Source organism: Vitis riparia, chromosome 1, assembly GCF_004353265.1.
Source record: "Vitis riparia cultivar Riparia Gloire de Montpellier isolate 1030 chromosome 1, EGFV_Vit.rip_1.0, whole genome shotgun sequence".
NCBI lineage: Eukaryota > Viridiplantae > Streptophyta > Magnoliopsida > Vitales > Vitaceae > Vitis > Vitis riparia.
This window is the reverse complement of record NC_048431.1, coordinates 10,259,603-10,286,700: the sequence shown is the minus strand read 5'-3', so window position 1 is coordinate 10,286,700 and position 27,098 is coordinate 10,259,603. Positions and strand designations below refer to the sequence as shown.

At 36.1% G+C, this 27,098-nt stretch overlaps 3 protein-coding genes across 5 annotated transcripts; 2 read left to right on the top strand and 1 right to left on the bottom strand.

Annotated features, from left to right (window-relative positions):
- The first annotated feature begins 2,249 nt into the window (after positions 1-2,249).
- LOC117924897 lies at positions 2,250-15,351 on the top strand. 3 transcript variants are annotated; one of them, XR_004652865.1, is made up of 3 exons: positions 2,250-2,951; positions 9,859-10,822; positions 15,082-15,351. XR_004652865.1 is itself a non-coding variant. In XM_034843629.1 (2 exons), the coding sequence occupies exons 1-2, from the start codon at positions 2,293-2,295 to the stop codon at positions 10,127-10,129; spliced, it is 930 nt and encodes a 309-aa protein (XP_034699520.1). In that variant the 5' UTR covers positions 2,250-2,292; the 3' UTR covers positions 10,130-11,045. The 3 variants fall into 3 exon arrangements, 1 of the variants encoding a protein (XP_034699520.1); XR_004652864.1 differs by lacking the exon at positions 15,082-15,351 and adding an exon at positions 11,191-11,339; XM_034843629.1 differs by lacking the exon at positions 15,082-15,351 and having other exon boundaries at positions 9,859-11,045.
- Positions 11,370-14,559, bottom strand: LOC117924886 (probable serine/threonine-protein kinase PBL28). The gene is made up of 7 exons (XM_034843618.1): positions 14,064-14,559; positions 13,790-13,974; positions 13,454-13,652; positions 13,208-13,371; positions 13,024-13,128; positions 12,186-12,308; positions 11,370-12,061 (listed from the first exon to the last, which is right to left on the bottom strand). The coding sequence occupies exons 1-7, from the start codon at positions 14,131-14,133 to the stop codon at positions 11,846-11,848; spliced, it is 1,062 nt and encodes a 353-aa protein (XP_034699509.1). The 5' UTR covers positions 14,134-14,559; the 3' UTR covers positions 11,370-11,845.
- Positions 15,352-18,769: 3,418 nt separating the features above from the next.
- LOC117932942 (MLP-like protein 423) lies at positions 18,770-20,000 on the top strand. The gene is made up of 2 exons (XM_034854305.1): positions 18,770-19,034; positions 19,425-20,000. The coding sequence occupies exons 1-2, from the start codon at positions 18,854-18,856 to the stop codon at positions 19,703-19,705; spliced, it is 462 nt and encodes a 153-aa protein (XP_034710196.1). The 5' UTR covers positions 18,770-18,853; the 3' UTR covers positions 19,706-20,000.
- The last annotated feature ends 7,098 nt before the right edge of the window (positions 20,001-27,098 follow it).

Here is a 27,098-nt window from a genome sequence, read left to right as displayed (position 1 = left end):
GAGACTATTGAAAGACTTTTGATCATAGGAAACGAATGTAAGATGAATGCATGGGTGCACTTAGGTTTTTTCATACCTTTTCATGTATCTTTGAAAACTCAGTTTATTCGTTAAAATTTTGATTTCATTAAAACTCGAGTTTTATCAAATGTACCTTAGGAAAAACGCTTCAAAATTGGCATATTAATTTACCTAAAGACTTTGCCTAAGTGTTAGAAAAGAAAGAAATTAAAAAAGATAGGTTTTCGGGGCTAAAGGGCTGAACCGGTTGAGACTTTGGCCAACCAGCTCAACCGGTTGGGGAACTGGTCGACCTGTTGCCCTTGTCCGATAGAGGTCTGGTCGAGGAGTGCCAAAAACACACTCTCTCATCTAGTAGCTTCCTCTTCCCGGTTGAGGTTTCCTTCTTCCCAGTCGACCTCTGGTCGAGGCAACGGTAACCTACTAAAGCATTAAATGCTCGAACGGCTAGTGAACCGGTCGACCCCCAACTCGTCTGGTCGAGGCTGCCTTTTGCTTTTCTTGGCTCCCAAGCTTAGAAACCTATAAGTTGAGAGCTCCACTTCATTTATGATATAGAGAACACTTGCAATCAATTGTCTACCTACCTATTCTTGGCTTAAAAGCTCTCATTTCTTTCTTAGTGCATTAAACCATCACTTGCATACCTTTTAGTGCACCCTTGTGAGTCATCCTAGCTTTGTTTTGTATTTGAGTTATCTTTGAGCTAGGTTAAGGGATTCTTTATTATGAAACTTGAGTGTTAAAGCCTTCAAGAGGTTTGAATCTTGAAAAGATTGTGTAAGAGCCCGTTGGAACCGGAATCCAAGTGTAAAGAATTGGAAGCTTGGTTGAAGCTTCAAGCTAGTGGAACCCTCACTCGGATAGGAGATTGAAGAGAGTTGACGTAGGCAAGGAAGTGCTGAACCACTATAAAATCCGAGTTTGAATTCTCTAACTTTATCTCTTTATTTCTGGATTATATTGTGCTTGAATTTGTTGTGTTGAAAAAGTTTTGAAAAACCCAATTCACCCCCCTCTTGGGTGTTTTTTTCATTTAAGCATAGCCTTTATTTTCTCAATTACTACCATCATTCATAGTTTCAATGTGATATCCATTTCGACAGATATCCTTGAAACTAAGAAGATTTCACTTGGATTTAGCATGATAAAGAGCATCATTAATTTGGATTTTAGTTCCACTAGGTAAAATAATAATTGCTTTTCCAGAGCCTTGAATAAAGTCTATAGGACCTAATATTGTGTTAACATTAGACTTAACCAACAATATGTTGGAAAAATATTTTTTATCATGAAGGATTGTGTGTGTTGTGGCACAATCTGCAAGGCATGCATCTACATTGGATGTTGCATGATGTATCAAGGTATGAGAAAGATCTATGTATTTTTTTATGAAAAAGAAGAGAGAACACTCTTTCTATTTCTCTAAAGAGGAGAACGTCTTTTTATTTCTTTAAATAGAGGAAAATTTTTCTATTTCTTTTGTAGACACTATTCGTGTTGATAACATGTTGTAAAATAAAGTGAGAGAAAAAGAAAAGTAAGAAAGAGATAATAGAATGTATAGAGAGAAAAATTATTAAATTTTCATAAGGGTCCCTCTCTTTTGTAGAGAGCTATAAAAAGATAAACATTATTACAGATAATCATCCATAAGTTCCCATAATGCTAAAAATTCTCACATTTTATGACACTTTTTTATTCTTTAACTTAAAAATAATTGTTTAAAACAAGTATAAATCAACATGACCAAGCCAAACCTAAATTTTGAGATAAGTCTTAAAATTCTTATATTTTATACAAAAATTACAATTATTTTTCATTTTTATATATATTAAAGTTACAATTATTTTATATTTTTGGAATTAGAAAACAAAAAATTGTATCAAACTACACCATATTTAACTAATTTATTTTATTATTATATTAATAAAATTCTAACTTTTTATATATTCACCATGGTAATCGATTTTTAATATATATATTATAATTTATGTTCGTCAATGAAATATTTTATTTTGTTAATTTATTTTATCAATTACGAATGTTAATAATAATAATTTATATAAAATAAATATTTTATTATTTGATATACGAAATGGATGATTTTAGTATTTTCCCAGAAAATCCAAAATTGGAGGAAAGCCCTCAAAGTGATTATTTTATTTTATTTTTGGTTATTTTTTTTCCACTCTTCTTCACAGTGACAGTTCTACTTCTATTTCATTCGCCTCATCCACACAGCGATCAGACTAATAGACAGCTCCTGTTATGGCTGCAACAGTTTCTCTCTCCTCCACCTTTGACACCCTCCCCCACCACCACCACCACCATATCGCTCATTTCAAACCCCGCCATGCACCATATTTCAATACCTTACCACCAAAGCCCAAACACCCTCTTCCCCTTCAACACAAATCCGGCTGTTACCGCCTCGTACTACCTTTATTTTCCTCCTCCGATTCCCCTTCTTCAACCTCTTCATTTTTCCAAGACCCACTAAGAACAGGTCGGTTTCTGAGCAATGAAGAACTTGAGAAGCTCCGAATTCTCGAAAATTTCAGGTATTCGCATGAGTTCGAATTTGGGTCTATGTGGGTCCGGGTGATGAGAGCAGAGGAGATTGATATTACGGCTAATTTGCTTGCCGAATCGTTTGCCGTGTCCTTGTTATTGCCTATTGCGTATGTGAAGCTGTTGGCGTACCTGGTGAAGCAGTATTTGATTGAGAAAAGAGCTTTAATGCCGCATACAGCAACGCTGGTTGGGTTTTACAAAGGTGTGGACGGTGGGGAAGAAGAAGAACAATTGGCTGGGACTGTGGAGGTTTCTTTCAACAAGCGAGGAGCTAATGCCTCTCCTCCCACACCCACTCCTCCCAAGAATTCGCCTTATATTTGTAATATGACAGTCAGGGAGCCGCTTCGAAGGTATGTTTTGATTTCCTCATACGGGCTTTCTATGTACTCTTTCCATCATTCTATATTGCAGCACTGTAATTGTGGCGCGCCCTGGATGGATTATTGTTTTTGAGTCAAATTACTATTTGGGATTGTAGATTATTGAAACATAATAGGAGGTGAAGTCTATTACTCAATTGGGTTTCGCCTTCTCTTTTTAGAAAGTATTATGGACAACTGTGCTAGAGAACACTGACCAATAGAAGAAAAAAAAATATTACGTCTATCAATTGCACTGAGCTGTGATAAATTTCCATTCATTTGATCTGTTATATCTGTGTTGTTTATGCCATTACTTCTATAATATAACTGGCCAAGATGTGAATATCAAGTGATCTTGTGCTCTACAGATCATGTTTTCTGCCTTTTATTTTATTTTATGGGTTAATTGGACTCCCCTCCCCAGACTTCGGCTAAACATACTTGATCCCATTGGTTTGAAATTTCATCAAATACCTTCCCAATTTTGGGTGAGAGGGAAGATGAGTGAAAATAACAAATTAAAAGGATAGAAACGGTATTCGATGAAATTTCAAACCAATGAAGATTAGGTGTATTTGGCCAAAACCTTAAAAGAGGAAATTAACTCTTATTTTATTTTATTATTTAACCAGCACAAATTCAAGATGTGGTTGTTCTTTTCCAGATATTGTCAATAGTATATAAGTTTGGGAAACACTTGAGGCATGTAATGCCCCATGACATGTTTAACGGTGTTATTATAGGAACATATTCATTTGAAGGAATTTGAGGTTAATATGTCCACCAAAGTACTTGGCATCATGGCATTTACATTTGCTTTGCCTTTAGCTGATAGGGGTCTAAGTAGACAGTCGATTGGCTGCTCTTAGATTCTTGGTGATGCTAGTTTTTGCATAAGGTGTATTAGTGGTTCTGCTGCTGTTCAACAGAATGATCAAAACCCTAAGCTGATAAGCAGATAGTATTTTAGTTTTATTTATTTATTTTTTATTTTTTATCTATAGGTTTTAACATCTGAGGTTTGAGTTGCATCCTCAATCCTATTCTTGTTTTCATCCTGATAACATCTTCTGATGCCAGTGTTTGTCAATGTTGTATTAACCATTCTACTGTTGTACAACAAGATGATCAAAATCTTGTAGGCAGGTAGTATTTTAGTCCTCTATATGATCATATGAAGTTTGACTTGAATCCTCACTTGCATTCTAATTGCATGCTGATAGCACTTACCTTTGGCCTTATTGTTGAGATTGGGCTGACATCATGACATCATCAGATATGCCAGGGATGTGAATTAAAAATTTTTGGGCCTTGTTTAGGACTATCATGTTGTATCCAAGTATTGTTCTTTAAATACAAATTTCTGTATCCTGGACATCAACCTTCATTTAAGTTGAATGACCCATTAGAGGTGCAAGTCAAACTATGCAGCATGGTTTCAATCAAACTGTATAAACCAAGGTCAAGTTGGCCATACCTGCTTTCCTCTGGACCAACCCAACTAGAGATTCACCTGAAGTAAAACTAATATATGATTAGCAAATTACTGTAACAGAATTGCTTTCTAAGATAAGGACTTGAACCTAGTAACTCCCTTGAATTATGTAAATATAACATGATCAATATAGAAGATCATGTTATATTTTATTTATGTAAACTAATTAATAGTTGCATAATTTTTACCAGCTTACTTCATAAAAAAAATTACTTTTCAAAAGAGTTACTAGGTTCAAGTATTTATCTTAAAAATCAATTCTGGGAATTGTGCCAAACTAGTCAATTATGTATGTTTAATGGCAAAGCTAATGTAACCAGAATGTAACTTCGGATTGCCATCCTGCTGTGCTTTTCAGTTTGCCATTGCACGTTCATCATGTTTTTTTTTGATAGGCAACCAATAATATATTAAAGATGCCAAATAAAAAAAGAGGGTGCACTCCAAGTACACGGGAGGTATACAAAGGGAGATTTGATATAGTTCGTTGAGATTTATTTCTCTTAACGTATTTATCATTCAAGTTAAGGTTTTTTTGATAAGCAAACAGAGAGTAATAGAGAGCACCAAGAAAAAGGCATTCATACTTTGTATATAGGTAGTATACACAAAGCTACCAATAAAACATATTGAAAGGTATCTACAAAAAACAATCTTAGAAAACCTAAGCTACCCACAGTTGAGGCTATCTCAGAGTTCCAATGTTGAGAAATTTCCCATTTCCAACAAAGCTTGGAGCCATTCCAAAAGGGATTTAATGAAGCACTCCTTTAACCTTGATATGAAAGTTCTCCTTCATTAAAAGTTCTTCTTCATTAAAAGTTCTTCTTCATTAAAAGTTCTACCCTTTTGTTGCTTTTTCCCCATGCACCAGAATAGACGTAGGGGATTCATGCACCAAAAAGGTCATCTCTTCTTATCCATCCCCTTAAACTTCCACTCGAGGAGGAGATTTTTAACTAAAGCTGGAAACACCCACTTTAGGCCAAGGATGGCTAAAAGAAACATCCACAACTCTTTTGTCCTATCACAATGAATCAAGCTGTGATCAACTGACTCTACACTCTCTTTACTGAAGATCTTACACTATAATGTTGGAGAGTATCTCAAATTCTTAATTAGTATAGATTCCTTTTGTCAAGAATATTATATGAAGTATTTCCTATGTTCATATGTCATTGTAATATTAGATTTTCTTATAAAATAAGGAAAAATATTAGGAATATCTCTATAAATCTTATAGGTCATGAGGGGAAAAAGTTATGAGATAAAGATAGACTTGTAAAGATTATATGAGGTGGATAGAGATGTAAGGAAGAATGAGAGACACCCGAAGGAGCGAGGGGCTCGTGGTGCAAGGTGTAGATACAAGAAATGGGGAAATATGAGATGTTTCGAGAACCCAATAGTTGTATTTGATTTTGTTCTTTGTAATATTATTTATGGTATAGTAGAATAATTCTTTCTTATTCATGGATGTAGGTATGATTGGTCGAATCACGTTAATATGTACCTTTGTGTGAATTGTTTTATCTTTGTGTTCTTGAACTAAAAAGCTTCCATTGGCATGACAAATTGGTATCAGAGCCCAAGATGAAGATTTCTAGAAAAGTCAAAGAGAATAAAGCATACAAGAAGATGACAAAAGGAATTTTAGTCAAAGTAGAGTTGATTGTTCTCTTGTGGGGATGTGATACAAAAAGCTTGTATCATGGAGAGATGGAAGATTGACATAATGGAATTTGATTCAAGGTGGAGATTGTTGGACAGTGTGTCAAATTTCTAATTAGTGTAGATTCCTTTTGTGAAGAACATTACATAGAATATTTTCTATATTCATATGTCATTGTAACATTAGATTTCCTTATAGAATAAGGAAAGTTATTAAAAATATCTCTATAAATTTTTTAGGTCATGAGGGGAAAAAAGTTATGAGATAGAGATGAACTTGTAGAGACTATACATGGTGGATAATCTTTTGCGAGACTGTCTCCCATGACCTAATTTTTTAGGCTTATTAATTTTGTGTGAGTGTCTCCCGTTCAAGAGAGTGCTCTTATAAGAACTAATCTTCCTCCCTTTTACAAGTATTGCTTCTTCCAAGAGGCTAATCTCCTAAATCTCTCCTTTATAGCATCCCATACTATATAAGACTTATGAGATACTCCCAAAGGTAGTCTAAGACAAGAAGTAGGGAACCTACCTCCCTTACTTCCAAATAAAGATGTCAATCTACCCATTTCCCCCACTGGAATAAGTTCGCTCTTTTGCAAATTTATTTAAGTCGAATTATTGAGACTAAGAAAGTCTACATTGAGAATCCTATTACATGTGTTTGGTCTCACTTGGTTTAACCTGGTTGTTCATTGATTGTCATGTGGCAAAAAGCTTTCTACCTCTCTTGGTTACTCTTTTAAGACTATTGGATCTTCTGATCATTCAAACTCATGATTGTTTGTATCTTGACTATCTACATCAGTGTTAGAGGAGGTTAGCCATGTGAATTGTGAGAGGTGTTTTAGTTTGAAGGGAGAGTAGAGTAGAGTGAGGGTAAGAGAAGATTGGAGAATGATAGTAATCCTTAATAGAGTTCAAAAATGAAGAGAACTAATTTTATAGAGCTAAAATTTTAACCTTTTAAATGGTGAAGCATGTGGCAACAACCAAAAGTGTCTCACTAGGTGATCCTCTCTCCCTCTCAATTTGGCCAAAATTGGCTAAAAAAAAAAAAAATACTTTGCTAGCCTGATAATCTTCTAGCTATAATGTCAAAGCAAGGTTCTTAAATCATCCCATATACTTGATGGTGAGGAAAGCCAAATCCATCAATGAGATGCACCAAGTCCAACTAGACCCATGAGTCTTGCTTCCAACTTGAGTACAAGTGAAACATTTGGGCACTAAGCCACCGTGCATCTTTAATAGAAGTATAGAAGGTATCTCTAGGTGATCATATTACACTTAGAGAACCCCAATTAGAGGAACGTGGAGACAACTATTGGAGATATCTTGATGGAGTGAGAAATCTAGTGAAGCCCACAATGAAGGTAGGAAAAGGACCTCTCATCACCCATCTTAGCATGTAAGGTGACCCTTACTTTATTCATCTCTGAATCCTTTCATCTTCAGATGGGTTAGAGATGGTGAGTGTCTTTTTTATACTACCAAAATAGCAGGAGGGTGGTTCATTGTAATAGAAGCAATAAGTGACTTGGTGATAATTATATCCTTGCATCATTTATAGTTGGTAACACTAGAATAACAGTGTGCTTCTAGTGATGCGACTTCCATGTGTCACCAATCTTGCATATCATGATCCTCATATGATGTAGGATCATAGGTCCGTGTGTTAGTGCAAAAAATTATCAGCATTGACAAATATATGTTGGATGCTTGGCAAAAAAACTTTGGAAATGAACTTTGTATGACATAAAGGACAATCTCATGCATTTTAATATCTGTCAGTGATCTTATAGTCTACATTGTGGGAATGTGTTCGTGATACCAACTGAAGTTTAAATGAGTTTTCACAAATTTTGACTTGCATGATCCGAGGCATTGACGAAGCTCGTATATGCCCAGGGGGACAAGTCCGCCCCCCCTTAAAAACCAAATTCTCATTAAACTGTTAGAGACTTAACCACTTAGCCAAATTTACATCTTGATATCACATTGCCTCATTTATTTATTTATTTATTTATTTTTGTTTTGCCCCCAAGATTCAAAATCTCAGCTGATATCGTTATGACTTGGCTGAGTCATATCTGCCTTGGCCATGACTGGTACGAACCAATACCCGAGTTTGATATTTGGTTAACTCGTGAATAAGCTTGGTGAATTACATAGCAACTTTGAGATAACCCTAAGATTATGTCCAAACTAAGCTCTTTGGGTGATGAATGATGGAAAAAACGGTAATGTTGGAGCAGAAATGGTTGATAAGAGGAGAAGATTGAAACCCATAAAAGTGAAAAAGTATGGAGAGTTTGGACCCTTTGCATCTTCATCCTTGTATTTGCATCTTCATAGAGCTATTTTGTCTTCGATTTAGAGCCTTTAAAAATGGGTATTGTGCAGAGAAATAGGGAGCTATCATTTTAGAGGGGAAATGGGTATTGTGCAACGAAGGGAAATGGGTGTTTTTTCTGGGTGAATGGGTTATGGGTATTTGATAGAATTAAGAATTTGGGCTTTGAATCATGGGTATTTGTTTTTTAAGTGGTTAATGAATATGTGGTGAATATTTGTATTTGAATGGACAATGAAAATTTGATGTGAATTAGGATTCTAATAAATTAATAATGAATATTTAGGTTTACGTTAAAAAAAAAGGAAATAAATATTAATATAAAATTCAGATTAATGAATAGATTTATAGGAAAGATATATTTATTTTCAAATATGCTCATTCAAATAAATGTTCTCCATTTTTACAATTGTTTTATTTAGAATATATTTGATAAGAAAAATGATGCTTATTTTTTTTAACGATGATTCCTAGATGTATTTTTTTAATGATTGAAAATATTTTTTTAAAATTCAAAATATTTAATTTAATTTTTTTTATAAACAATAAATTCACTTTTTATTATTTTGATCTTCAATAAGACATTTAATATTAAGTGATTAAATTAATTTTTATTTAGATTTTTAATATTATTATAAATCATTCTGAATGTATGCTTTTATCACAATTCGAGTAATTTTATATATAATAGAAGTTTATTTTATTAAATTTTCACTTTGTCTATTTATATTTATTTATTTAATAATTTTCATAATGTTTTTAAATTGTTTTGAGCTTTTAAACTATATTTTTTGTGTATCCAATACTGATTTGAGATGTCGAGACCAATGTGCCTCGGGACTTGCTGAGTTGGTGATTGATATTGCGACTTTGAACCATGTTTGCGCCCCCTACCCTACATTTTTGGCTTCGCCAATGATTCGAGGGATGGGACAATAAATAACTATGTGGACTCATAGGTGGTTGCTCAAGGGAAACAAAATGTCTCTAGTCGATTTGATATTTTTAATTGAGTAAGAAAACATTCTGAAAACCTAAATTTACTTATTCTGAAAATGATGCAATTTTTTTATGTAAAATTTCTTCAATGTCACCACCATTACATTCAAACTTGTGATGTACCAAAACTCATCTTTCACTTGCTGTTGGTGGCATAAAAAGGAAATTGCAGTGTTGTACCACTGATAACATTAGTCATTATTTCTCCTTTATTATTATTTATCTTTGATTTGTTTGTACTCTTGACTGCTTGATGACTTGTAATCATACAGACAACTGCTTGGTGCTATAGTATCAGTATCAAATCCCATAGCAGTTCTGTACATCATATTGAACAAACTTTGAATTCAAGTGTTTGTCTTGGACTATTTCAGGAGGGGCATTGGTTGGAATCTTTTAAAAGCAAGTGAGGAGCTGATTTCTCAGATGAGTTTGATGAGAGACATATACTTGCACTGCAGAATGATTGATGTAGCTCCCTTCAACATGTATACAAAAGCAGGTTACAAGATTGTTAAGACAGACAGCATCTTGATCCTGTTGGCATTGCAGAGGCGTAAGCACTTGATGTGCAAGAAACTTCCAGTCCTAGACAACCCTTCAGAAACCTATTTGTCTGGCCCTGATGAGGCACTTCATGAGTAGACATGTGGAAACTGCTATATGTTCCTACTCTGCCACATAAACTCATAGTTTCTCGAGTAACCCACTCTTTTCCCTTTCTTTCCTCTCTCTAAACATGTGGAGGAATTACTGTTCTTTTTCCACTGCTTCTTTCTTTTTGATAAGATATTCGGATTTCTCTTTTCCTAACATCTCCCTTGTAAGATGTGTATTTGATTGCTATCTCGGATTCTCCTGGTACCAACATTGTTCATCCAGCTAGGTTGATTTTTGGCTGTGTTCAAATCTGATGGTCCATGCTCCATTGCCTATGTTTCATCATGTCTTTGGTAGAGATCCATTTTCTTGTGGTTGAGTTCCACTAGACATGTCCATCTTGCTCCAGCGTTGCCTAGTCATACTATTGTACAGAGAAACCACTTCTAAGTTCATCATTTGGCCTAACTTATTCATCTGTTTTTCTTAGTGAGCAGAGTCTGAAATAAAACTTCTATTCAATGGTTGCAAAGATATGCTTGATTACCTTATCCCTTATCCTATCCTATGCTCTCAATCTGTGAAGCTAGTCCTTTGAGTTTTTGTATTTATCATTTGAGTTGTTGCATTGCTTGTCTTGCCAAGATCATGAATGGAATTGGGAGTGCCTTCAAAAACCAAGGGTCTAGAGAGAAGAATATTTCCATTGGTAGCGGTGACCAGAAGTTCCAATGCAAGGTTTTCTTCCTTCCCTCCTGTATTGTTATATGTGGATTCATATTTTGTATCTGTATCAACTTGAACTTTCTTCTCCCATTTTTTTCCTTCATCTTATAGAGTGAATAAATTCAACATCAACGAGTATGAGTATGAATTTTGGAGTGATTAATTCTTCTACATGTTATTTCCTATAAAATTATTGGATGATTGAACAATGTTATATAATGCCAAATTATGTCTACTCCATTTAGCAGCTTGCATTATTATGCTGGATCAATTGCTAGGACACATTATGAGAACTAGATACTATAATAGTTCAGCAGCTTTTGGTTCCAGTGTCCTGAAGACTGTTGTATTCCATCATTTCTTTGATTTATGTCATGCAGGATCTCTCAATTAGGGACAAAAGGAGGCTGCAAAACCTTGAGTTGGAATGTGCATTTTTATCTGTTGAACCTATACTAGCATTGTTCTTCTTTCTTAAGGATTTTGTTATCTGCAAAATTGATTTTATATAGAACCATTGGGGTTTGAAGAAATTTCAGTTTTGTTTTCTCCACAACAAGCCAATGCAAACTCTATTCAGGAGTACATCTTTCTTCAAGACCAAAATACTCGTTCCTTGTAATGTATTTGAACAATAAATATCTTTAGAAAAATAATATATCAAATGGAAACAGAGGCAACAAAGAAAAAATATTCCACAAGAAAATTTGATACTAGAAGGAAACCCAAACATAAGGAACTTCTTCTTTTCCATCCATCTCTCATTAGTCATCTCAATGCATGGTCAAGTTCACTTAGTTCCATTTAGGAAATTGCCTCCTTACTGATCTTGCATGAATTTCGATTATGGTTTCTCATAAATCAGTTTAGAGCTTTCTCTCTGTATGCATCACTTACTATAATGGATAACTGTTGCACTGTTAAGCTCATTGACACCCCACAAGCTTCCAAGTTCCAAAAAGTAAATAAAGCATCTGTTTTATTGGTATGGAACAGTTTCTCCCTTGTGTTAATGGCATCTAGTTTTTTTTTTTTTTAGAGCATGCCCAAGCCTTTTGTATTCGTATAGAAAATCAGTTGGAGTTCCTTTACACATTCTGCCATTGAGGGTCTCTCACTACTCTCTGTACGGACACATCTAGAAGCCAGGTTTGCAAATATTGCTATGGACTCCACTGTGTATGAACTTCGACCCATTTCTGGATCTATCACCTTACGCAACTTCTTCCTATCATTCAATATATGCCTAACCTGAAACATTAGCAAGCATTCATATACCATTTATGAGTCCCCCCCTTTTTTTTTTGAACTATAATATCTATATCCATAGGAGTAGAGAAGCAGAATGTGTTGGGATGTAAAGAAATGGTCCCACCTGTAGTACAAGGTTTTGATCATTGGGTCCCTGGTTCAAGTCCACAGCTCGTCGTCCAGTCAAAAGCTCAAGTAGTACAACTCCAAATGCATAAACATCACTTTGTAAAGTGAGTTTCCCTGTCTGTAACCAAGGGAGATGCATCCAATACTTAGATTCCTTACTGTCATTCAAATAAATTAAAGAAGAAAAAGGCTGCCCCTACCTGCTGAATCACTTTATATCATAAAACCATGAATGCGGTGGACATGCAAAGTGTATGGTCAAGAAAGTAGAAAAAAGAAGAAAATGACGGGAGAAACTGAACAGATGTTAGGCAGATATTGGCAAATATCTGGGCTAACATTCTTTTTGAAAACAATAACCACACTGGATTTGGATCAATCCAAACTTAGCTACATCCAAAGCTCTATGAGTTTAAGTGCATTGAATTGGGGGCACGGTTCAATCTTTTGACAAATATTGTGTGCCATAGTGTTCACCGGTAAACCCTTAACAGTTCTCAATCAGCCCAATAGTGCCTGTATCAACACAGAAGCTCTTTTTGGAGAACTTGTTGAATAATTCATTTCTGAGTTCAACTATGGTACATAAAGAGTTGGAAAATCTAAAATATTATATTAACAAAGAAGAATAAGGAAAATCTTTAAGCATGGTCAAGATTCATATTCGGACTTTCTACTGTCACCATCTACCAAACCCGTCTTGCCACCATCTTACTTACCTAACTACCATCAAGATGCTTTACTTGAATTTGTGGAGGCATAGCTCTATTCATGACATACAGATGATTGTATTAATATATAAACATAGAGTCTGATGAAACCTGGTAACATACCGATGTGTATTCAGGATCAAAATAGCCAAAAGTGCCAAGTACTCTGGCAGTCACATAGATATCCTGGCCCTCCGGCATCAACTTGGCAAGCCCAAAATCAGATATCTGCGTAAAACAGCCAGTGGAGTCTGAGCTATAAACATCTCTGAAACGAAAGTTCGAGTTACAGCCTCAAGCTAATTACCTTAGCGTCAAAGTTGGAATTTAAAAGAATGTTGGTGGACTTGAAATCTCTATGAACTATGGGAATCCCAACATTGGAACTTGAATGGAGATAAGCAAGTCCCCTTGCTGCTCCCAGGGCCACTTTGAGCCTCAAAGGCCAATCCATCTTCGTGTCCCCGATTCCTAGAAACCAGTAACACAGTCAGAAGTTTCAAAGCTAGAAATTTGAGATGAGAGTGTTCTTGAGTGGGAAAAAAAATGTAACCATTTAAATGATCTTGTAGGTTCCCATTGTGCATGTATTCATACACTAGAAACCGCTGCTTTCCATCAGCACAATAGCCTATCAAGGAAACCAGATTTGGGTGGTCGAGTCTGCTCAAGATATCAACTTCTACCCTGAACTCGCGTTCTCCTTCAGCCTCTTTAAATGGAGGCAGTTCCATTTTCTTGATTGCTACAACCTTGGGATTCCGGAGAGAAGCCAATCAGTTAGTATGTGTATTGAAACTGAATTGCTTAAGGTTAGCTATTCTTTCTTATGTTTTCCCCATTCAATTTGAGGGAGTGTATACGATTACAATGATTTCCATAAACATACCTCTCCTGACCGCAGAGTACCTCTGTAAACTCGGCCAAATCCTCCTTTACCCACCAATTTCTCATCACTGAAAGAGCATGTTGCCTCTTCCATTTCCTTGAGCGTGAAAACTGTTGATGCATGCCGTCTTTTTGTAGATGGATTTTGATCATCCAGCTGCCAGTACTCCACAGGTTTATACATCCCTGAAAATGAGTGTTCATAATTCAAACAGTGAAAACCATTCCCCAGTTCGTCTCATCAAAAGAAAATGAGAATGAGAAGAAAAACATACAAGGGTCAGAGTGATCCTGAGACTTGCTTCTCCTGCGCTTATTCCATGCTGTGACCAACCCAAAAGGCATAGTGTCTCTTCCCCAATCACTCTAGCTACTTCTCCTTTTCAAGGATCGAAATGACAGTTTTTATCACAGGAAGCACACAATGGGGTTGAGATAATCAATTTCCTGACACCCCCATAAAGGAAAAGGAGAGAAGAAAAGAGAAAAACACTCGACCCAACAAACTTGAGTGGGTAAATCAGAATATTCAAGCCCAATTATCACCCAACTCCTAACAAAAAAGGAGGAAGAAGAAATTGCAAAGCATTGTGTGGTATAAGAACCCCATAAAGATTAAAGACTACGTATAGCGCAAGTGAAGCTAGATTTGGAGAGTACTCAACACCACCATCCCCCAACAACCTGGATTTCCAAGAGAGGAGAGAGGGAAGGAAGAAAGTTGTACTTGAAGAATAAGAAAAAGCAGAGAAAGGAAAGGGAAAAAATAGGCTAGTGCTTGCTTAACTTTGGATTAGAGGTACAGGAGTGGGGTGTGTTTGATAAGGAAATTGGACTCTTAACCTTTTCCTTTTTCTTACCTGGTTTTCCCAAGGGTGGAAAGTTGGAAGTTGAGGGGCCGTTATCATGTTTTTCTTTAATTATTAATTATTTCTTTCTCCACCCTTCTCTCTTACATCATGAAAAATGCCCATTATTATTTCTATTAATATAATTGTGCTTCTCAGTACCATTGTTTCCCATGTCTTTTAATAGTTTTTGGGTGCTATGTTTATTCTTTTTGTAGCTTTCTCATAATTCTTCATAATGTGGGGAATCCAAAGAAGTAGGCTCTTAAAAAGAGTTTTTCATTATTGTTTTCCATGTAAAATAATGAAATATTGAGATGAAGTTCAAAACAAACAGGTTCATTATGCAGTATGTATGTTGTTTCTTACCAACTTCTAAGTATGTGTTTGGTACACCGGAAAATATTGTTGCCCTTATAATTATGTTATGTTGTGGCAATTGCAGGAGTACGCATAAATCCTATAACAAACCCAGAAATTGATTAGCCTCTTCATCCACCATGCCCTAATTTTAGGGGGTGATGTCTTTTTCAATTTCCCAGATGAGTTAAATATGAAGTGTCGCCTCACATCTGAGATCAACTGATAAGACAAGAAGTTGATCATACAAGCTGGACTATCCCCTTTATGATTTTATTTTAGGGGTCAAAAATTGAAAACAGAAAATATCATGGGAAATTTGGAATTGAAATGCTGCTAATTTTATCATATTGATGTTGATTTGCGGCCTACAGAGAGGATTATGATGTTGATTTTTGGCCTAGAGAATGGGTTGTCTTAGAATTTTTTTTTTAATTTTTTTTAATTTTTGGATGAAAGAATTATTAAAATTTTAATACCTGGATTCAAAGACAACCAGGACAGGGTTTGGGCTGTTAATGGCGCCTGGCTCAAAGTAATGAAGCGCTCTTGGGCCAAGTTTTGTGGGCTGGGCAAGCCACGGCTGTTAAAACAGTCCTGGCACTCAGGTTTGGCATCTAGATCGGCCCAATTAACAACCCTAGTAAACAGGATCCATGTGATACTGTATTGAAATATTTGATTCTCAACCCATGTAACAATCCGTACTAAAACACACTATCTTTATATATGAATTGGATGAAAATCCAAAGCTATAACCTAAGGTCATGTTCGGTAATGGTTTTCAAAAGCAATTTTAAAAAATAAATTTTTGAGAATAGTTTTTGAAAACTGTTTTATGATGTTTTTGTAAAACAAAAATCAGTTTGATAACATAAAATGTTTTAAACCTGGTTTTTAATATTTTTAAATATGTTTTAAAAATAATTTTAAATCCATTGTTTCATTTTTAATTATTCTATATATTTGCATAATTATTATTATTATTATTTTTTAAAATCATCATGGGAAAATAAAAAAAAAACAATTAAAAAAATGTTTCTTGAAAACATCTTATTTTATATTCTTAAGAATAAAAAACAAAAAATAGTTTTTATTATCAAAAGTGTTTTTTTGTTTTGATTATCAAACCAATTTTTTTTATTTATTTATGAAGTTTAAATATTTTAATCATGAATGTTGTTAAATAGAAGATGAATTTAATTTTTTTAAATAGAAAATATAAAAATGTGAGAATTTTTATTTCAAATATTAAAAATAATATATATTTTATATTATTTTATAAATATAATATAATATAATATAATATAATATATAGATGTACTATTTAAAAATATTATATCTAATTAAAAATCATGGATATATATTTTTTATTTAATGATATATAATATTCTAATGGGAATGAGAGACTTGTACTCAGGTGTGTCAACATCTAGTAACAGTAACACTCTCAACCAACAATACCACAACATTGATGCAACAGGAACTGTGGACCGCTTTTTGGGCTGTCGCTTATGACACAAATCTCATAAAGGCGTACGGCATGTCTCATATGGACCATGTGTTGCTGGCCTAGCCAAAGGAGAAATGATGCAAGCCTAAAAAATTTTCATAAGAGAAAAATGAGGTAGTTATTTTGATTCCGATCTTCTTCCTTCACATGGCAAATTGTCTAACTTAATTATACAAGCATCTTTTGTTTTGCAAAAGCTCTTTTGAGTTTTGACCAAATGGAAATGGTCCACCACTCAGCACAACTGGACAACGCTTTAGCTTAAGATATCATCCTTTTCTCAATGCGCCAACAAGTTGTACTTTTAATTTAAATGTGTCTGAAATTTTAATTATTTTAATTTTTTTAAATGTATATCAAAACACACTTTGTTTCATGGGAGTTCCTTGACCAAATAGAAGGATTGGCCACTCAATTAAGCTCCAACAACACTTCACCTTATGATATCAAGGCTCATACTGAAATTTTCAGTCTCGGTGGTTGAGAGAGAGAGAGAGAGAGAGAGAGAGCCCACCGTGCTGATCTTTGGCTTTAATTGGCAAAGTCTGTTTTTCTATCTAACCAACAATTCTCCCACTTGAGAAAAAGAAAAAGAAATGCATTGCCACCTCTGAAATCAAGAGGCTGCACATAACATCTTCAATTGTCCTAACCATCAATGTCTTAGTGGTGCTCACATATACTTTCTTTCTATTAATCACATCTATACTAGACTTGCAATTTTTGTTTTATATCAATAGTCTCCTTTTTAAAGCAGATGATGAAATCAATGACTCAACTCTGAAAATCACACAACATTAGACACCAAGCTAACGGGAGGGTCAGGGTAAAATTGAAGGTTTGCAGTTGCAAACAACTTTGTCGGCACCATCTGCACTCATTAAAAGAGGGCCTCAGACCTAATAAAAGTGCAACTGCCCGCCCACTCCCTACTTACTCCTTTGGGTTATCCCTAAATTAAATGCTCCATTCCTTGCCTCTCCCATAACCTTCATAATATGATGTGGCCTATGGATAGACCTTGCAAATATGGCTTACTATACCCTTTTTAACCCACCTCTCCTTTTATTTATTTATTTTTCTTAAAAGAAAGAACATAATTAATTAAGCTATTGTCACAGAAAGTTTCTATGTATTGGTTCAAAATAGTTAAAAAAATTTGATTAATAATCCGTTTGATAATAAACACTTTTTATCTTTCTAGTATTTAAAATTTTTTATTAAAAAAAGTTATTTTTGAGTATTAGAAATGATGGAAACGTTTTGTAAAATTATTATTAAACAAGTTATAAGAGTTTATTTGATAATGTTTCTCTTTAAATTGTTTTAAATAAAAACGTTTTTTTTTAAAGTATTTTTAAAAAAAATCACTTTCAAAACATTTTTCTACAAAACAATAAACAACTTAGATGATTTTTTATTTTATTTATTTATTTATTTTTTCAAATTTGTCAAGTACCTAATTTTTATTTTAAAAACATTTTTTAGAATAGGTACCAATAGAGCTATGATAGGATTGGCAGGGTTACCATGCCACTGATCTTAAAGTGGAGCTGGGCATTGTAGACTGGAGACACAGGTGGTGGTCACTGTGAGGGGACTTGTCACCGCTCCATCATGGGTTTGCATTTAGAATTTTTGCAATAAAATTAAAGCACCTACAATTTGTTGGCAGGGTGTTGAAATTATTGGACGGAGGGAGGTATAGTGTTTGACGGATTTACATCAGTAAGCATTGATTGGCCTCAAGATATCAGTTGTGCGTGACTGGTGGAGGGGCGGCGGTGGTTGTGCACCGCCAAATTTACCACATGGTCGGAAAGTTCAACCCTTAAACTGTCAGGATTGAGGGAACATTAAAAAGTTGAGGTTTTGATGGGTAGCCCATAGCCCCATGGAAGAACCTTCATTCACCCTCTAACCTTTGTGTCACTGTCGCATCATATAGCAATCTCAATTCATTCACAACATGATCAAACACTTATGATTAGTAATCTTAATTATGATCACAACATACCCATTCATAATGCTCCCACCTACATACTTCTAAGTCATTTGCTAAAACACATTTCAATCACATTCAACCATTAATCTCTGTTCTACTCTGCTCCTGTATGACTTGACTTCATCAACTAGCTTCTCTCGGTAGGACGCGTGATATGAATGGCAGTTGAACTAGTCCCTATTGAATTTAAAGCACCTATCTGCAAACCCAGCCAACACTACTACTATATATACACACATCTGTGTTGGGTTCTCACATATATCAATCAAGTGATTCTAACTCTTCACACAGTTTTCTTCCTTTTTCTCACTGAACCTTTCTAGCAATCATCACATCACAATGGCTTCCAAGCTTGAAGTAGATGTGGAGGTCAAGTGCAATGCAGGTAAGTATTGGGAAAACATCAGGGACTCCAACACTATCTTCCCCAAGGCCTTCCCTGACCAGTACAAGTGCATTAAAGTGCTGGAAGGAGATGGGAAGTCTGTAGGATCTGTTCGTCACATAACATATGGCGAAGGTAAAAGTTTTTCAAATTTTTGTTGGTATTACTAGTGATTAACAAACCTGGACGAGACCTCTGGTTCAAGGGTCCTAAAATGTGTCCAATGGAGTGGTTTTAAATGTGCAAATCAATACCCTTACTGTCTGTTCTTGCTTGTGAGAATGGCCCATTGCCTCATGTACTTTTATTGAACAAAATTTCACATGGGACGTGGCATGGGGTGATGTGCTCCCTTTGTGGAATAGAATAGAAAACCCCTAAGGATTGTAATAACATTAGAGTTCAGCCAAAAAGAGAAACTATGAATGAAGATGAGAAAGGGTACCAATGAAAACCAAATTTCATACTTGTTTGTGGTTAATCTTAAAATCAAGGAAAGAAACTAATTGGTGATTTGTTTTGTAGGGTCTCCACTTGTTAAGGAATCTGAAGAGAGGGTCGACATAGTGGATGAAGCCGACAAGAAGGTTTCTTACAGTGTTATTGGTGGGGATCTCCTCAAGTATTACAAGAATTTCAAGGCCACACTGGTTATCACTCCAAAGGGAGATGGGAGCTTGGTGAAATGGACCTGTGACTTTGAGAAGGCAAGTGCAGAGATTCCTGATCCAAACGTAATAAAAGAATTTGCTGTCAAGAACTTCATAGAGCTGGATGACTATATTCACAAGACAATGCAGGCATAGAGAAACACTAGCTGTTCCCTCTGCGAATAAGTTGGCTTATGTTGTTCTAAGTAAATAATGTGGAGTCCCCCTCTGCAACTCGTCTTAGTTAATATTGTGAGAAGTTTAATTTGGTCTATGGCGTGATGTAGCCTTTCTATTTGCTGCCTGATTTAATGTTCCAGATGTCTCATCTTCCTGATATTATCCTAAATGACTCAAACTCTGGGTATTCCAGCTTTTGAGAAATTTCAGCTAATACCAAGGGTGAATTTAATTACAAATCGAATACAATTAGAATAAGCATTTTCCACCCTGGGCTTAATGTCTCCTTCACCCAGTTCTAATTAATCTATTATCTCTTATATTGAAATGTTTGGAATGCCTTTAAATGTAAGGACCCTTTCACTAATTGGGTCCCCTTCCACCACCAAAACTAAGAGGCTCCATGGATTTCCAGAATCCACTTGGAGAGAGAATGTCTTCCAGCCCCCTGATGGGCCACATCTTATAATGGCTAGACCTGACAGACCGGTAGGGATGTATTGCTATTCTAACCTAATCTCCTCATCAACCTTGTGTTTGGAGTTTATTTAAAAAAAATATTCAAAGCTTAGAGTGTAGATCTTCAGAATACTCCAGACCCTTTAATGGACAATTTATTGGCTGCACTTAGTTTTCAGTATATTTGCAGTGGCGCCATGATTTGGAACGCACTACTATCATAAATGACTTGTCAATGTGCAGTATGTACATGCTACCGGGGGTAAATTTGTAGCAGGGAAAATATAATTCAATAGAGAGTGAAATAATAAAAGGTCAGATCTATTAGAGATGTCTCCCGATTCCTTCTTATAAATTGTTGTAACTACTTTAGGTTGTTTAATTTTTGAATTTGTATTTTAAGTTATAGCTTACACTTATCTTTAGGGATAAGTTTCCAATATGTTACAAACACTTATCTTTAGGGATAAGTTTCCAATCGGTTACAATCTCTTGTATTTATATCTGCTACTTGAATGAGAAGCCGTGTGTAGTACATTCCCTTTCCTCTGTTCCTTTGTTCCTCTATTTCTCTCATTGTTATATGGTATCAGAGCATTTAATTGCTGCTGCTCTCTTCTCCAGCCACCAGTACCATGACAACAACCAATAATTCCAACTCTCCACCTGTTATTCAAAATACAAATGAACCAAACACATCTCTCATATCCATCAATATTTCTGCCCAAGCCCCACTCAAACTCACCACAGCCAATTACATATCCTGGAAACTTCAATTCCACACTTTCTTTGTCGGCTATGACCTCTTAGGATATATAGATGGATCCAAACCTTGTCCACCCTCCACTATCACTCAAAACAACACCACTGTACCAAATCCTGCTCACAACACTTGGATTAGACAAGACCAACTGATCCTTAATGCTTTAGTTGGATCTCTTTCTCCCACAATTATCCCGTTCATTGCTAGAGCCAAAACATCAGCAGAAGCTTGGTTGATCCTGGCAAACACATATGCTAAGCCATCTCGAGGGCACATCAAGCAAGTAAAGAATCAAATTAAAAATCTAACCAAGGGGTCTCAAATTGTTACAGAGTTTCTTCAATTGGTAAAGTGTCGGGCTGATGAACTTGCTATTCTTGGGGCACCAATGAATGAAGATGACCTCATAGACAAAATTCTTGATGGTCTTGGGGATGACTATAAAGAGATTATATGTGCAGTTCAAGCCCGCGATACCATGATCATGTTCGATGAGCTCCACGAAAAGCTTCTAAATTTTGAAGCGTCTCCTCAAGGTGCAAAATCTGAACCCTCTCATTTTCCAGCCTCAGCAAATCCTGCAAATCGTAACACTACAAGTTGGCGTCCATCTTTCAACTCTGGTAATACTAGCAACAATTGGTGTCCATCAACACACTCTGGTAACAACAGAACAGATTGGTGTCCCTCACCTAATACCAACAATCGCTCCCCCGCGTTTCCTAATGCTGGACAAAACTCTTCTCGCAGCCAACGACCTCCTTCTCGACCCTATCTTGGCTATTGCCAGATATGTGGAATACAGGGGCACACTGCCAAGAGATGTCCCTTTTTTCGCTTGGTGCCAAATCAACCCAATACAACTCCAGTTGCACCAGTGAACAACACTCTAACACCATGCTCATTTTGCAGCCAACACTACTCCCACTACTTCGTAATGGCTACTGGACAGTGGTGCTTCTCATCATGTCACTACTGACCTGAGTAATCTATCTCTCCATACACCTTACACTGGTTCCGATGACATTATGATTGGCGATGGATCAAGTCTTCCTATAACTCACACTGGAACTTCGCATGGGGGCAATCCTTTTGAAGGGTCACACGAAGGATGGGGTGTATATATGGCCAGTTTCCTCTTCCCCAACAGCTCTATTAGTAGCTTTTTCTAGTGTTAAAACTTCTTCCTCTGAGTGGCATCATAGATTAGGCCATCCTGTTTTTCCCATTTTAAAACACATTGTTTCGCATTATTAGTTAGACCTATCTTCCTCTCTCATCTCTGATTTTTTTGTGTAATGCTTATCAATGCAATAAAAGCCATAAATTACCTTTCTCTACATCTACTGTTGTCTCCTCTCAACCACTTGAAATTATTTTCTCTAATGTGTGGACTTCCCCTATTATCTCCCATAACGGTTTTAAATATTATGTCATATTTGTTGATCACTTCACTAAATACATTTGGTTTTATTCCCTTCAACAGAAATCTAAAGTTAAAACCATGTTTATTAGATTTAAAGCCCTTGTGGAAACACACTTTCAAAAGAAAATTCATACACTTTATTCCGATAATGGTGGTGAATACTTGGCTCTTCGAACTTTTCTTACTACCCATAGGATCACTCACCTTACTACTCCACCACACACTCCTGAACACAATGGGTACTCTGAAAGACGTCATTGTCACATTGTCGAAACAGGTCTCATTCTCCTCTCTCATGCATCATTTCCTTTAACGTTTTGGACTCATGTTTTTGCCACTGTTGTTTACCTAATAAATCGTATGCCCACTCCTACACTAAATCTATCATTTCCCTATGAAAACATTTTTGGCTCTCCCCCAAACTATTCTAAACTTAGGATTTTTGGTTGTTTGTGCTACCCATGGTTACGTCCTTATTCATCTCACAAACTTGAGTCTCGTTCCAAGCCTTGTATTTTTCTCGGCTATTCTTTTACTCAAAGTGCTTATCTGTGCTATCATCCCCCCACATCTAGAATGTATGTCTCTCGTCATGTCAAATTTGTTGAGTCTGTCTTCCCCTTTCTTACTTTATCCATGCCATCTGCCTGTCCACAACCCGACACTATCTCTACATGGATTCCTCCCATCATCACAGTTCCTACCAACCAGGCTTCCACCGGGACATTCAACACACCATCTGCAGTTCAACCTCAAGGACAACTCTCATGTGATGCTTCGTTTCCTACTATCAACACAACCCCCCCACATATCACATGAGTCTACTATTCACCCAACCATCTCTTTGCCTTCACATGAAATCCAACCAATCACCTCCATGCTTTCACCTAACACTCAACCAAACACATCTATCTCTGTCCCTAACACCACTTCACAGCCACCACCCCCACATTCAATGACCACTAGAGCCAAAAACAACATTCGAAAACCAATCTAGAAACTTAATCTCTCCACACAACTCTCTCACCCTTGTGATGTAGAACCAACCATTGTGACCCAAGCTCTCAAAGATCCAAAATGGCATCGGGCCATGTCTGAAGAATATGATGCTCTTGTTCGAAATGAGATATGGGAGCTTGTTCCATCAGATTCTATTCACAATATAGTTGGATGTATGTGGATTTTTCGAACTAAACATCACTCTGATGGTTCTGTTGATAGGCACAAAGCATGCTTGGTTGCGAAAAGCTTTCATTAGCGACCAAGAATTGACTATCATGACACTTTCAGTCCTGTGGTGAAGCCTGCTACAATCCGTCTAATTCTTAGCCTTACTGTGAGTCATGGTTGGTCTCTACGACAACTGGATGTAAACAATGCCTTTTTGCAAGGTCATATCTCTGAATATGTTTATATGTCTCAACCTCTAGGTTTTGATTTAGATAATCCAACTCATGTTTGCAAGCTTCAGAAAGCAATTTATGGGCTTAAACAAGCTCCACGAGCTTCGCAAATTCCTTATTGCTTCGAGTTTTCACAATTCTCATGCCGATACATCTCTTTTTGTTCTAAACATTGGTGGTAACCTTCTAATCTTCTGGTTTATGTGGATGACATCATTCTTACCAGAAATGATGATACTATGGTTCACAAGTTTATGCAGCTGCTTGCTCACCAATTTTCTCTAAAAGATCTGGGGCACTTATCATATTTTTTTGGTGTGGAAGTTATTCCAAATGATCATGGTATACTCCTCTCTCAACGAAGTTATATTGTTGATCTTCTTACTCGCACAAAAATGATGGATGCTAAACTAGTACATACTCCATTACCTACCAGTCCTCCCATTACATTGCACTCAGGCTCTCTCCTCAAGGATCCCACAGAGTATAGAACAATTGTTGGAAGTTTACGATACTTACTAATCACACGGATAGACATTGCCTTTGCTGTTAACAAGCTTTCTCAATACATGCATCAGCCAACTACAGAACATTGGATCCTTGTGAAACGTCTCCTACGCTATCTATGTGGTTCCTCTAGTGATGGCATTCAGCTTTACCATGACTCCCTCCTCTCTCTACATGCCTTTTCCGATTCTGACTAGGCTGGAAACAAGGATGATCTCACATCTACTAGTGCCTATGTTGTTTACATTGGCCGTAATCCTATCTCATGGAGTTCCAAGAAGTAAAGAACAGTTGCTAGATCCTCCATGGAGGCTGAATATCGGTCGACAGCTATCATAGTTGCAGAGCTTAACTGGGTCAGTTCTCTCTTGACAGAACTGGGTGTTGTTCTTCCTCAATTCCCTGTGATTTATTGTGACAATATTGGGGCAACCAACTTGTGCTCAAACCCAGTTTTTCACTCCAGGATGAAGCATGTTACCATTGATTTTCATTTTATTCGTGAGCAAGTTCAAAATGGCACTTTACGTGTTTCTCATGTTTCAAGTGATGATCAACTTGCTGATGCCCTTACCAAACCTCTTCCCAAGTCTCGGTTTCTTTCACTTAAATCCAAGATTGGTCTCGTCACCTGACCCCAATCTTGAGGGGCATATTAGAGATGTCTCCCGATTCCTTCTCATAAATTGTTGTAATTACTTTAGGTTGTTTAATTATGGAATTTGTATTTTAAGTTACAGCTTACACTTATCTTTAGGGATAAGTTTCCAATCTGTTACAAACACTTATCTTTAGAGATAAGTTTCCAATTTGTTACAAACACTTATTTTTAGTGATAAGTTTCCAATCGATTACAATCTCTTGTATTTATATCTCCTACTTGAATGAGAAGCCGTGCGTGGTACATTCCCTTTCCTCTGTTCCTTTGTTCCTCTATTTCTCTCATTGTTATAAGATCATGAATGTTTTTAACAACCCAATACACAGGAATTCTGGTAGAAATCAAAGGATGAAGTCATAAATACCTCTTCTTTTAGGTGGGGTCATGGCTCTAAGCACTCTTCTATATTTTGGCATGCGTGTGGGAATGAGGGGTAATGATCTGGAAAAGCCTAATCTAAGGTGGTAGAAGCTTCTGAAACTCTCTCGAAGTAGAGTCACTTGTAGAAGTTAAGAAAGGACATTACCAGAATACTTTTTCTTGCCATTATATAAGCCACGCATTTGCATCAATTTCATTAACAAGAGTCGTCGAAAGCTCAGAATGATTTCTTCAAAAGTCTTTTAAAACGACACTCGAACTCTTTTAGACTTGAGAAAAGAGTGCGTCGAGATGTCTTCTCTCATCATTCCAAATCGACAAAGTAGCGCCTTCCACCCATTTTCTCTGGACATTTGGGACCATGGTTCAAAGTTGCGGTATCGGTCACTGACTTGGAGGGTTCGGAGGCGTATCGGTCTTGGTGTATTGGTTTAGTATCGGGCGATACGTAAAATAAACTAATTAGAAAATTCAAAAAAATATAAAAATATTATGTAAATCATTAGAAAAATATATACAATTAAATAAGCTCAAAAAATTAATAAAATAAAATTGTCTCACATTCAACATTATTTAAATAGTTACAAAAGTATCTGCTCAAAGTTATTTATGATAATGCTAATAAAAGAAAGTTATTTTATTTCAAATATAATAACATTTTTACTAACAACACATACAATACAATAATCAATTCCATGTTGAATGACGAAGGGGGTTCAAAATCATCATCATCAGTCCTACGACGAGCATACAAATTAGGGTGGCAATTCCCATAGTGAGGATATGGTTGAAAGAGTTGTTCATAACTCAAATATGTTGGGTGAGATGATTGGCTTGATGATCCATAATCAGGAAAATATGCTTTCAAAGACTGTTCGGGATCAACACCAGATTGATAGTATCCAAAACCTCGATAAGCAATGCTACTGCTACTAGAAGATTGATCATATCCATATGAGTCACTAGCTTGTGTTCCAGTATTTGAATATCCCTCTAGATGCATCATTGGGAATCGATTAAAATCATTTATACTAAAAGTACTGGAAGAGCTATCACAGTCTCTAAAGTTGTGATATGATCTATCATCTACCTCTCTGGAATACAGCCTTGATCCTATACCCAAATTTTGTAAGTGCTCATCAATACGGTGATAATTTGATTTATGATAATTGCCCATTGGAATAATCATCATCACTGGGAAATGTAGTTAGTCTTTCCAAATGCTTTTTTTGTTCCCATATCCCTAGTCAATATCCATGATCTATATCTTGTGTGGCATAGTAGTTTTCACCTCCTTGCGCCCATAACATGCCGGGATCTACTTGATTAACATAACTGCCCCCAGTGCTACCATCTCCTCCAATACCCTTACTAGTGCCACCAACTCCTCTATTGCTCCCACTAGTGCCACTACCCCGCCTACTGCCCCTATTGTTACCATCATCATTACTAGAACTTGAAGAAATTGTTCTAGAAGCCTTACCTTTATGACGGGAATCAACATCTCTTTCTCTACCTTCTTCATTAGTGGGAAGACCTTTATCCAACCAATCCAAATTATCAGATGATAAAATAGGCTCTTCTCCTTCTCGTATCCACTCATCTAATATATCATCATCATTAAAGATATAATTCAGATCAATTGGATTGTATAAATCTTCATTGCTTTGCTCTTGCATCAAATTCTTAACTCGAAGTCGCATATTGTAGTGCACATAAACTAACTTATGCAACTTTTTCATTGCCAAACGGTTGCGCAACTTTGTGTG

Coding starts and splice junctions, on each gene's coding strand:
- LOC117924897 (XM_034843629.1), top strand. CDS start 2,293: ATGGCTGCAACAGTTTCTCTCTCCTCCACCTTTGACACCCTCCCCCAC. Junction 2,952..9,858: donor GTCAGGGAGCCGCTTCGAAG/GTATGTTTTGAT, acceptor GGACTATTTCAG/GAGGGGCATTGGTTGGAATC.
- LOC117924886 (XM_034843618.1), bottom strand. CDS start 14,133: ATGCCTTTTGGGTTGGTCACAGCATGGAATAAGCGCAGGAGAAGCAAG. Junction 13,975..14,063: donor TCAGGATCACTCTGACCCTT/GTATGTTTTTCT, acceptor ACTCATTTTCAG/GGATGTATAAACCTGTGGAG. Junction 13,129..13,207: donor ATTCCAACTTTGACGCTAAG/GTAATTAGCTTG, acceptor TGTTTTACGCAG/ATATCTGATTTTGGGCTTGC.
- LOC117932942 (XM_034854305.1), top strand. CDS start 18,854: ATGGCTTCCAAGCTTGAAGTAGATGTGGAGGTCAAGTGCAATGCAGGT. Junction 19,035..19,424: donor TCACATAACATATGGCGAAG/GTAAAAGTTTTT, acceptor TTTGTTTTGTAG/GGTCTCCACTTGTTAAGGAA.